At 44.1% G+C, this 11,678-nt stretch overlaps 1 protein-coding gene across 1 annotated transcript; it reads right to left on the reverse strand.

Moving 5' to 3' along the window:
* Positions 1-845: 845 nt before the first annotated feature.
* On the reverse strand, positions 846-2,545 carry LOC132238694 (serine/threonine-protein kinase Nek2-like). The gene has a single exon (XM_059704637.1). The coding sequence runs from the start codon at positions 2,477-2,479 to the stop codon at positions 1,145-1,147; it is 1,335 nt and encodes a 444-aa protein (XP_059560620.1). The 5' UTR covers positions 2,480-2,545; the 3' UTR covers positions 846-1,144.
* Between the last annotated feature and the right edge of the window lie 9,133 nt (positions 2,546-11,678).

Genomic DNA, 11,678 nt, shown 5'->3' on the forward strand with positions numbered 1-11,678 from the left:
ATATGTGCAGTGTGCATAGGAATTTGTTCATCGTTTTTTAAAAAAAAAAACTATAGTCCGGCCCTCCAACAGTCTGAGGGACAGTGAACTGGCCCCCTGTTTAAAAAGTTTGAGGACCCCTGTTCTAGATGTCTTTATTCTCCTGTTACATCTGTATTTTTTTTTTTCTTTCAGGAAAGCTAAAGAATTCGTTTACTTAGTGAGAAACAGATGAGCCCATGATGGCCGGCTTATATACAGCTAGGTAGAATAAAGAGGGGTAAAAAGAATATCGACATCACAGTGATGGATTTTCACAAAAGGTGACAGATTTTGCACTAAGAGCAATGGGATATCAATAAGTGATATCTATAAGCAAGATGTCATAATATCAGTGACCAGTTTGGATCCAATTCGGTTTTCTAAGCTCTAGAATATTTAAAACCTCAGACTTGAAGTTGTAAATCTAGACATGACAACTGTAAGCACACCACTCAGTCGTGTAAAACGTCTCAGTAAGTGGATGCATATGCTTTTCCTGATATTATTTTCCTCCAACATTTATTTATTTATTTATTTATTTATTTATTTATTTTTATTGCTTAAAGTATTACAAAGGGTATTACATATGTGTCCATTTTATCCCCCCGCCCTAGACAGTCCCCTAGCCTCCCCTATCCCCCAGTGTCTTATGTCCATTGGTTATGCTTATATGCATGCATACAAGTCCTTTAGTTGATCTCTTACCCCCCTACCTCCTGCCCCCCAACCCTCCCCGGCCTTCCTGCTGCAGTTTGACAATCTGTTTGAGGCAGCTCTGCCTCTGTATCTATTATTGTTCAAAAGTTTATAATGGTCTCTATTGTCCTCCAACATTTAGAATGTAATGTTCCGATAGTAATCACACATGGGATTAAAACCCCAACCAAGAAAGTATCATTCTTTCTATAAAGTGTTCTTTTAAAAAAGAAAAAAAATGAAAGGTGTGGATGTTTTGTACAATTATTGCTGAAGGACAGCAAAGGCAATTCCAAAATATCACTCTTACTGTACAGAAAGGCACGGCTCATGGAAGCAAGTATATCAAGCTGCAGCAGTTGAACATCAATCAGTCCTTCGGGGGCTGGCCATGTCAGATCCCGCACACAGCGCTTGGCCCTGCTGGCTAGCGCATGCCCAGGATCTGTCTGCTTTTCAGCTGGTACATTTGCTCAATGTCCGCCAGGGCTTGCGCGTGCAGCTGGGCAGCATGGAGCCTCTTCTTCAGGTCTTTGCACTTGGCTTTGGAGGAGAGCTGGCTCTCAGAGTTCTCACTCCTCAGGACATTCTCCTTACTCTCTCCACTGATATAAACTTTCTTCTTAAGTATTGAGGTTGGAAGAGCTAAAAGTTCTGGACCACTGGCCAGGGACAGGAGCCTCTGCTCCTTCAGCAGGCTGTAGTTCTTCATCAGACTTTCCGCTCTCGCCAATTTGTCCTCCGCCAGTCTCTCACGAACACAAAGCTCACGTTCCTTCTGCTCCAGTCTTTCCTCTCTGGCTTTGAGGGCTCGCTCTCGCTCCTGCAACTGTATTTCCTTCAGTTTCAGCTCACTTAATACAGGGTTAGAATCCTGCAACTTTTCTGGTTCTCCAGATCGTCGCCCCCTTCTCTCAGGATTTCTCCTCTGCTCTTCTGCAACCAAGTCTGCTATCAAAGGGCTCTCCAGAATTTCTTCAACAGAAGGTCGATGGTAATCCTTTAAATTTAACATCCTTGTAATGATGTCATTCAACTCATCAGAGTAACGATATGGAATTCGCCTGAATTTGCCTTCTCGGATCTTCCCAGCTAATTCTTTCTGGTTGAAAGCTGTAAATGGAGGCATTAATGCACACAACTCATATATCAAACAGCCCAGTGACCAGATATCCGATTTCTCATTGTAGGACATGCCACTCATCTGCTCGGGAGACATGTAATAAGGAGTGCCAACAAATGTTTTCGCAAAACTGATATCGTGGTTTAATATTGTAGCTAGCCCGAAGTCTCCAAGCTTAACATTTTGCTTGCCATCCAGGAAAACATTGGCTGGTTTCAGATCCCCATGGAGCACCGTGCGACCATCACTTTGTCTGTGACATTCCTTTAGGGCCAGAGTCAACTGAGCCATCACTCGAAGAACAAACTCTTCCTCCAAGTATTGTCTTTCCTTGGTTCCCTTTGTAATTATACTAGCCAGGTCCCCTCCTTTGCAATATTCCATTACAATGTACAGTGTTGTGTTGGTTCGGTCAATAATGCGATCATAGTAACGGACGATGTTTGGATGCTTCAGTTCACGAAGCAAATTCACTTCAGAAACAAGCATTTGTTTCTCAGCTTCTGTCATGGAGCCATAGTCAAGTTCTTTCCAAACTAATATCTTGCCGTCGCTCCTCCTCCGGATCTTCTGGCAGCGGCTGTAGGAGCCGATGCCAATGGTGTGCAGCACGTCGTAGTCCTCTGCCCGGGTTGGCATGGCAGGGCCCACCGGGGACTCCTGCAGATCGCACCGCAGCTGTGGAGCTGCAGCCACCGTCTCCAAAGCGTCTCCAAATCACACTCTGTTACATCTGTATTTATACCAGTTGATTTTAATCCTATCCATTCTATTCCAAAGGTTAGGGCGTTTGTTATCTCCATTCCAAGGTCACTACTCTATTGTTCTGTTAAGCTACAAGGAAGTAACTGAAGGAGATTATCCTAAGTAAAGATTATGTAGCTTAAGCTACATAATGTGATTGTTCGTAGTTGAAGTGATTAACTACCCGCCTGGCACTTAGTTAAGGGGTTTTACTGGTTTATTCCCTTCCTTAGTCCTGTTAATCCCTAACTCCAGGGAAAAATCCCCACCTGGGGAAACAACCTTTCTCGGAGAGGTGACCTTGGTTAAAACACATTAAGAACAGTATGCTATATACACCAGGTCCCTTGAAACATATGCTGTGCAGATGTTTCTTCCCTGCAGTGACTGTGTCAAGCAGCAAGGATGGACCAGCTTCCAGCACATAATAAAGGCCATATTTAACAAATCCACACCCAACATCATATTCAATGGGCAAATTGAAAAGTGTTAAGAACAGGAACAAAATAGGAATGTCTACTTTCATCACTCTTATTCAACATGGTATTGGAAGTTCTAGTCACAGTGATCAGAAGAAATAAAAGCCATCCAAATTGGGGGGGGAGGGGGGGGGAATAAAACTGTCAATATTTGCAGATGGCATGGATCTATATAGAGAGAACTTTAAAGATTCCATCAATAAACTACTAGAACGTATAAATGAATTCAGTAAAGTAGCAGGGTAAAAAAATAAATATTCAGAAATCAATTGCATTTTTATACACCAATAATGAACTATCTGAAAGAGAAACTAAGAAAACAATCTTATTTGCAATTGCATCAAATCAAAATAAAATATCTAGGAATACATTTAAACAAGAAGGTAAAATACCTGTACTCAGAAAAATTTTAAGACATTGAAGAAAGGTATTAAAGAAGATACAAATAAATGGAAATGTATATTGCTCTCATGGATAGGAACAATTAACATCATTAAAATTTCCATACTACCCAAGGCAATCTATAGCTTCAACGCAATCCCTATCAAAATTCCAATGGTGTTTTTCACAGAACTAGAACAAAGAATCCAAAAATGTATATGGGCCACAAAAGGCCCTGAATAGCCACAGCAATCTTGATAAAAAAAGAACAAAGTTGGAGATATCATGCTACCTGATATCAAAATATCATACAAGGTAATCAAAACCGCATACCACTGGCATAAAAATACACACATAGATCCATGAAACAGGCTAGAGCCCAGAAATAAACGTGTATGGTCAATTAACTTACGACAAAGGATGCTAGAATGTACAACACGATAGAGACAGTCTATTCAATAAAGGGTGTTGGGAAAATCGGGTGGGTACATGCAAAAAAATGAAACTAGACCACCTCCTTACACCAAATACAAGAATAAACTCAAAATGGAATAAAGATTTAAATGTAAGATTTGAAGCCATAAAACTCCTGGGGGAAAAAACACAGGCAGTAAAATCTCTGACACCTCTTGTAGCAATATTTTCTTCTGATATATCTTCTCAGGCAAAGGAAACAAAAGAAAACATAACAAATGGATCTATATTAAACTAAAAAGATTTTGTACAGCAAAGGAAACAATCAACAAAACCAAAAGACGATCTGCTTAATGGGAGAACATATTCACCAATGATATATCTGATAAGGGATTCATATCCAAAATTTATAAAGAGCTCATACAACTCAACATAAAAAAGCCCACAAAAATCTAATTAAAACCTGGGTAGAGGACTTGAATAACAAAAGTTTGCAAATGATAACCACAATGAGATATCACCTCGCATTTGTCAGAATGTCTATCATCAGTAAACCAACAGATGTTGGAAAACAGAATGTGAAGAAAAGGAAACCCTTGTGCACTGTAGGTAAGAAGGCAGATTGGTGCAGCAACTATGAAATACAGTTTGGAGTTCCCTCAAAACATTAAAAAATGGAACTGCCTTATGACCCAGCAATTCCACTTCTTGGTAAATATCCAAAGAAACCAAAAAGAGTAACTAAAAAGATATATGCACCTGTTTATTGAGGCATCAACACTAATAAAAGAGAAAAAAGGTAATTGGTGTACGAGCTACCCTTTTCATTGGCTAATCAGGGCTATATGCAAATTAACTGCCAACTAAGATTGGCAGTTAACTGCCAACAAGATGGCGATTAATTTGCATATGCAGGGAGGCGAAAGGGAAAGCAGGAAGAAGCCCCCTGCCACTGACAGTGATCGGAAACCCAGGGGGGAGCTAAGAGCTGGGGGGCAGGGCAAAGGCGGCCCTGGGGCCGCCTTTGCCCTGCCCCCCAGCCATGATCGGAGAATCAGGGGCCTTTTCCGCCCTGGCCAGTGATAGCAGGAAGTAGGGGTGGAGCCAGCGATGGGAGCTGGGCACGGTCGAAGCTGGCAGTCCCAGGAGCTAGGGGTCCCTTGCCTGGGCCTAAAGCGAAGCCCACGATCGTGGGGCCGCTGCAGCTGCGGGTCCCCGCTGCCCGGGCCGGACGCCTCAGCCAGAGGCATCAGGCCTGGGCAAGGGGCCGATCCTGCGATTGGAGGGTGATGGGGGTCAACGCCTGAGGGCTCCCAGTATGTGAGAGGGGGCAGGCTGGGCTGAGGGACACTCCCCCCCACACACACCCAGTGCACGAATTTCGTGCACCGGGCCCCTAGTTATTTATAATAGCCAAGATATGGAAGCAGCCCAAGTGCCCATCAGTAGGTGAGTGGATGAAGAAGAGGTGGTACATGTACATAATGGAATATTACTCAGCCATGAAAAATAATATAATCTTATTTGCGACAACATGGATGGAACTCGAGGGTTTTATGCTGGGTAAAATAAGTCAGACAGAGAGAGACAAATACCTCATTATTTCACTTTTATGTGAAACCTAAAGAATAAAATAAATGAAAAAACAAAGCAGAAACATATTCATATATACAGACAATAAACTTATGGTTGCAGGAAAAGGCTGGGTGAAGAAGGTGAAGGAATTAACAAATACAAGTTGATAGTTACAGATTAGTCATGGTGATGTAAAGTAAAGCATGGAGAATATAGTCAATATTATTATATTTACTACTAGTGACCCAGCATACAAAATCGCACGAGACCCAGACCTGTGGGGAAATCGTGTGAGACCCGGGACCCCCGAGTCCCACTGGCACTGTAGGACTCCCCCGAGTCCTGGAGCGCCACGGGACCCAGAGTCAAGTCCCTGCCCACCTGTGTACCTCACTGTGCTGCTGCGAATGCAGCCTCTTGGTGACCGGTCTTTGGTCATTATAGTGTTACGACCACTGGGTTTTTATTATATAGACTAGAGGCCGGGTGCACAAAAATTTGTGCACTGGCGGGGGGAGGAGGGGGTGTGTGCCCCTCAGCCCCACTTGTGCCCTCTCACAGTCTGGGACCCCTCAGGAGATAACGACCTGCTGGCTTAGGCCTGCTCCCGGGTGGCAGAGGACAGGCCCAATCCCTAGGTGCCTGCCCCGCAGACCCTGGTCAGGCTCAGAGCAGGACCGATTGGGGAGTTGGGGCGCTGCCCACTTTCATGCACAGAGCAGGGCAGATCAGGAGGTTGCGATGCCACCATCAGTCACGCTCAGGGTAGAGCAAATTGGGGGGTTGGGGCACCGCCCCTGTCACATACATAGCCGGCTGATCAGGGGGTTGGGGTGCTGCCCCCTGTCATGCACAGAGCAAGGCCCATCAGGGGGGTTGGGGCTCCGTACCCTGTCACGTACAGAGCAGGGCCCATCAGGGGGTTGGGGAGCTCCCCCCTGTCACGCACAGAGCAGGGCCGATCAGGAAGTTGCGATGCCACCCTAAGTCATGCTCAGGGTAGGGCCATTTAGGGGGTTGGGGCGCCACCCCGTCACACTCAAGGCAGGACCGATGGCGAGGTTGCGACTCTACCATGTCACACACAGAGCAGGGCCGATCAGGGGGTTGGGGAGCTCCCCCCTATCAGGCACAGAGCAGGGCCAATCAGGAGGTTGGGGCACCTTCCCCTGTCACGAACAGAGCAGGGCGGATAGGGAGGTTGTGATCCTGCCCTCTGTCACACACAGAGCCGCAGGGCGATCACGGGTTTGGGCGCTGCCCCCTGTCACAGTGCTCCAGGGGCCAGGAGGCCTCGCTGCTCAGCTGATCCCGGTGCTGGGAGGCATATTACCATTTTACTATATAGGATAGAGGCCTGGTGCATGGGTGGGGGCTGGCTGGTTTGCCCTGAAGGGTGTCCTGGATCAGGGTGGGGGTCCCCACTGGGGTGCCTGGCCAGCCTGGGTGAGGGGATGATGGCTATTTGCAGCTGGTCACACACCCTTCAGGGTGGGGGTCCCCACTGGGGTGTCTGGCCAGTCTGGGTGAGGGGCTGAGGGCTGTTTTCAGGCTGGCGGGTGACTGAAGCTCCCAACCGCTCCTTTTTTTCTTTTTTTTTTATTCTGGGCCAGCTTTATCTCTGGCTCCAGCTCTGAGGCCTCTGCTGCTGAAAGCAGGTATCTGGTTTGTTTGGGTTCTATAATCGAAACTGCAAGCTCAGAGGCCAGCAAGGCAGGCGGGGAACGTTGGAGTCCTCTGTCACTGAAGCAAGCAAGCCTCATGTTAGCTTCAAGCTGCCTGGCTGCCGGCCACCATCTTGGCTGGAAGTTAATTTGCATATCGCCCTGATTAGCCAATGGGAAGGGTAGCGGATGTACGGCTAATTACCATGTTTCTCTTTTATTAGATAGGATGTGTGGCGCCAGATAGGTACTTGATTTATTGGGGGAATCACTTTGTCAATTATATAATTATCTAACCACTATGCTGAACACCTGAAACTAATATAAAATAATATTGAATGTCAACTGTAATTGAAATAAAATAAATATGCCTAAGGAATCCCTTTCTTTTGGTTGTAAAGGCTATGTGGGGCTGGTGATCTGAGTGTGTGAAATGTTGGCTTTAGTCCAAGCTGGAATTTGTCTTCTCCGGCAGTACTGTGATGACAGTTCAGAATCGCTCCCTCCTGAGAAGCAGAAATGTTCAATTAGCCAGAATTTGGAATGTGACTTTCTTTTTTTTTCTTTCCGTCTCTTTTAAACTTTCAAAATAGTTGAATTTGCTTAAGGTATTTGTAATTAAAATGAGAAACTCAAATTAAAATATTATAATATGTACACAGGATATTTAAAAAAAGAAAAGAATACATTTCAGACATGAAAGAACTTAAACAATTTACTTCTCATATAGTTTTTCTTAGGAATTCACTGGAGGAAAGCAAGCAAGGGAAAGACATAGGTTACTGGAAACAGGAGATCCAATTTAGGAAAAAAGCAAAAGACAACTTCAGGATGACAGTGAAGAGAGTCCCAGTGTTATCAGTGAAAGTGGAGTTCTTGGGGTACCAGGAAGAAAAGAATTTCCTGAGGTCCCCATGGGAGGATGGGGTTTCGTGGAAAGCTTTATTAATGATTAAAATTAAGGGGGTTCCCTCCAAGTTCTGTCCATCTCACCATGGCAGAAGTCCAATCTTGTCTTTAATAGGGCCAGAATGAAGGCCACTGCCCAGAATTTCTGTTCCATGTTTTTTTATTGTTTAAAGAATTACATATGTCTCCTTTTTCCCTGATTGACCCTCCCCCTGGGCCACTCCTGTTCCCCAGGACAAGCCTCCACTGCCCCAGTGTCCCTATCCATTGGTTATATGCATGTATGCAAGTCCTTTGGTTGTCTCTTACCCCTCTCCCCACCTCCCTTGCCTTCTCTCTGAGGTTGGACAGTCTGTTCAGTGTTTCTCTGTCTCTGGATCTATTTTTGTTCATCAGTATATGTTGTTCATTATATCCCACATATGAGTGAGATCATGTGATATTTATCTTTCTCTGACTGGCTTATTTCGCTTAGCATAATGCTCTCCAGGTCCATCCATGCTGCTGCAAATGGTAAAAGTTCCTTTCTTTTTATAGCAGCGTAGTATTCCATTATGTAGATGTACCACAGCTTTTTAAAAAAATGTATTTTATTGATTTTTTTACAGAGAGGAAAGGAGAGGGATAGAGAGTTAGAAACATCGCTGAAAGAGAAACATTGATCAGCTGCCTCCTGCACACGCCCCCCCCCCCCCCCCGGGGATGTGCCCGCAACCAAGGTACATGTCCTTGACCAGACTCGAACCTGGGACCCTTTAGTCCGAAGGCCGACGCTCTATCCACTGAGCCAAACCAGTCAGGGCTGTACCACAGCTTTTTAATCCACTCATCTACTGATGGGCACTTAGGCTGTTTCCAAATCTTAGGTATTATAAGTTGTGCTGCTATGAACATAGAGGTGCATATGTCCTTTCTGATTGGTATTTCTGGTTCCTTGGGATATATTCCCAGAAGTGGGATTACTGGGTCGAATGGGAGTTCCATTATTAATTTTTTGAGGAATCTCCATACTGTTCTCCACAGTGGCTGCACCAGTCTGCATTCCCACCAGCAGTGCACGAGGGTTCCTTTTTCTCTGCATCCTCGCCAGCACTTGTTGTTTGTTGATTTGTTGATGATAGCCATTCTGACAGGTGTGAGATGGTACCTCATTGTTGTTTTGATTTGTTCCATATTAAAGTCCAGTCTAGTCCTTTTATCTGTTCCATATTAAAGTCCAGTCTAGTCCAGCATCTGGCCAGCTTAACTTGTATTCCCAGCTGCAGTGCATTGCAATGTGGGGTCTGCACGGCCATGGTCCATATGGCTGCTTAAGGCCACATGGCTATAGAGAGAGAACAGGCAAGCACATGTGAGAGAGTGGTCACAGAGCAAGAGAGTGAGAGGGAACAAGGGGAGGGGGAGGGAACTCTTTGTCTGGGGATTTTAACCTTCCAAGATTTCACACACTTCTTTTCATAGATTTTTATTGATTTCTTTAAGGAGAAAAGGGGGAGGGGGATGGAGAGATAGAAACATTGATGAGAGGGAACATAATTGATTGGCTGCCTCCTGCACATCCCACTACTGAGGATTGAGCCCTGACCAGGAATTGAACTGGTGACCTCTTGGTTCCTAGGTCGATGCTCAACTGCTGAACCACACTGGCTGGGCTCACACACTTCTTAAGGGGGTCACCTCCTAACCAATCCATTGTTTCTCAGGCTAGACTGACAGGAAAGTACCTTCCCTACAACACCCTGACTTCACTACACATGTGCCTAACTCCCCCTTTGTTTGATCCCTTCCCCTAGTGGCCTGCAGGGAATGGACGGTGGTTCCCTGGGGAGTGTGCAGCTATAGCTTCCTGATAAAGCTGCCCAGATGACTAAGCTTATATGTCTGGCCTTCCCCTTTGCTTTCTTCCTATCATTAATATTAATAAGCTGTCTAATTACCACAGTAACACAGGATAGTAGTTATACATCAGAGCAAACCAGTCCACTTGCAGCTTGTATCAGTTATTTAGTACTGCATGACAAATTAACCCAAAATGCAGTGACCTAAAATGCCCATGGATTAATCTCTCAATTTGGCTGCGTAGTTCTAGATTTTCTTAGTGAGCCTCACTCGTGCTTCTGTGATCAGTTGGCAGTTGAGCTGGGTATGATTAGTTCCAAATAGCCTCACATAAGTCTGACAGGTGGTGTGGTGGTCACTGGGTCCCTTAGGGTGACTGGGCTATATATTTCGCTGTTGACTCAACAGATGAACCTTGTTCTTCACATGGCAGCAGGACTCCAAGAGCCCAAAGTACAAGGACTTTTCAAACTTCTACTGTGTCATGTTTGCTAACATTTCATTGTCCAAAGCAAATCACAATGCCAAGTTCAGAATCAAAGTGAAAAATATACTGTTACAGAGCAAGGGCGCATGGGCACAGGAAAGGGAATTGTTGTTGGCCATTTTGTTGTCAATCTATCACAGAACTTACCAGAAGGGTTCAGGAAAAAATTCCTTAGAAAGATGAAATTGATCAAATGTACCTGATGTGGCTGAACTTATTGAAAGATGATTTTAACAACTGTCAGCTTTTGGTGTTGAATTCTTGAAAAATATTAAGATAACCAGTCAAAGGAAAAAATTGGCAATTAACTCTGAGGATAACAGAACAGCGTTTAGCAATTTAAAATAAGCATAGTTTGCAACAAATTTAGTGGTAATTAGTTTTTACTTAGTCATATGTCAGCCAGTTAACACTGAATATTGAATTAAGCAAAATTTTCATTTGGCCATATAAGGAGAAAGTTGGGTACAAAACGTTAGTACAAATGGCAGGAAGGATAAAAAAGAGCTGAGTCCTACTCTTTCACTCTTCTGTCTGAATGGAAAAACAGAGATCGTATCTAAAACCAGAAAGTCAAGAAGTAAGAATGTTATCTAGAAAAATGAAAATAACCAAAAAATCAGATAAAAGAGGTAAAACTGGTGCCCCTAGAAAGGAGGAAATGCATGAGGGGACAAGGTCCTGCTGTGTTTCACAGTATGTCTTGGAGAGCTATTTGTCTTCAAAAGTATGTGTATGTTCACTTAAAATAGAGATTAAAAAACAACAACAAAAAAGAAAAGTCATCAGATTAATATGCAGTAATCGCTGTCTAATACCAAGTGATAAAAAGCAAAATGCAGAATAGTTTGTAAGCTATTATTTGTATTTTAAAAATGGAGGAAGTGGAAAGTATAGGCTTGTATATTTATAGAATAGTTAATCAGCAACTTCTGTTGAATCTACCTGCAGAACAATTTCCAGTTCCAACCATATCTCACCCCTCTGTGACCCTCATCCCTAGGAAAGCTATTACCTCTTGGTACACTAGGCCATTGGCCTTCTCATTGCTTCCCTGGCCTCCCTGCCATTCAGTCTAGTACCCACACAGCAGCCCAAGGAATCCATTAAACAAAAATTTAATGACTTAATTCCCCATTGAAAACGCTTAAAGTTTTTTTGTTTGTTTCAACAGGTTGAATAAAACCAGACTCCTCACCAGGGCTCCATAGCCTTGTGTGATCTGGTTCTGATCTCATATCCATCTTGTTTTAGTCCATTCTCACCTCAGGGTCTTTGCAACTCATGGCCCCTCTGCCAGAATGCTTTCCCCAGATTATCTGTGAGCCTGACCCCTCACTCAGATC

This window comes from Myotis daubentonii, chromosome 7, assembly GCF_963259705.1.
Source record: "Myotis daubentonii chromosome 7, mMyoDau2.1, whole genome shotgun sequence".
Classification (NCBI taxonomy): domain Eukaryota; kingdom Metazoa; phylum Chordata; class Mammalia; order Chiroptera; family Vespertilionidae; genus Myotis; species Myotis daubentonii.

What these genes read in the sequence shown, in the direction of transcription:
- LOC132238694 (XM_059704637.1), bottom strand. Translation starts at nt 2,479, where the DNA reads ATGCCAACCCGGGCAGAGGACTACGACGTGCTGCACACCATTGGCATC.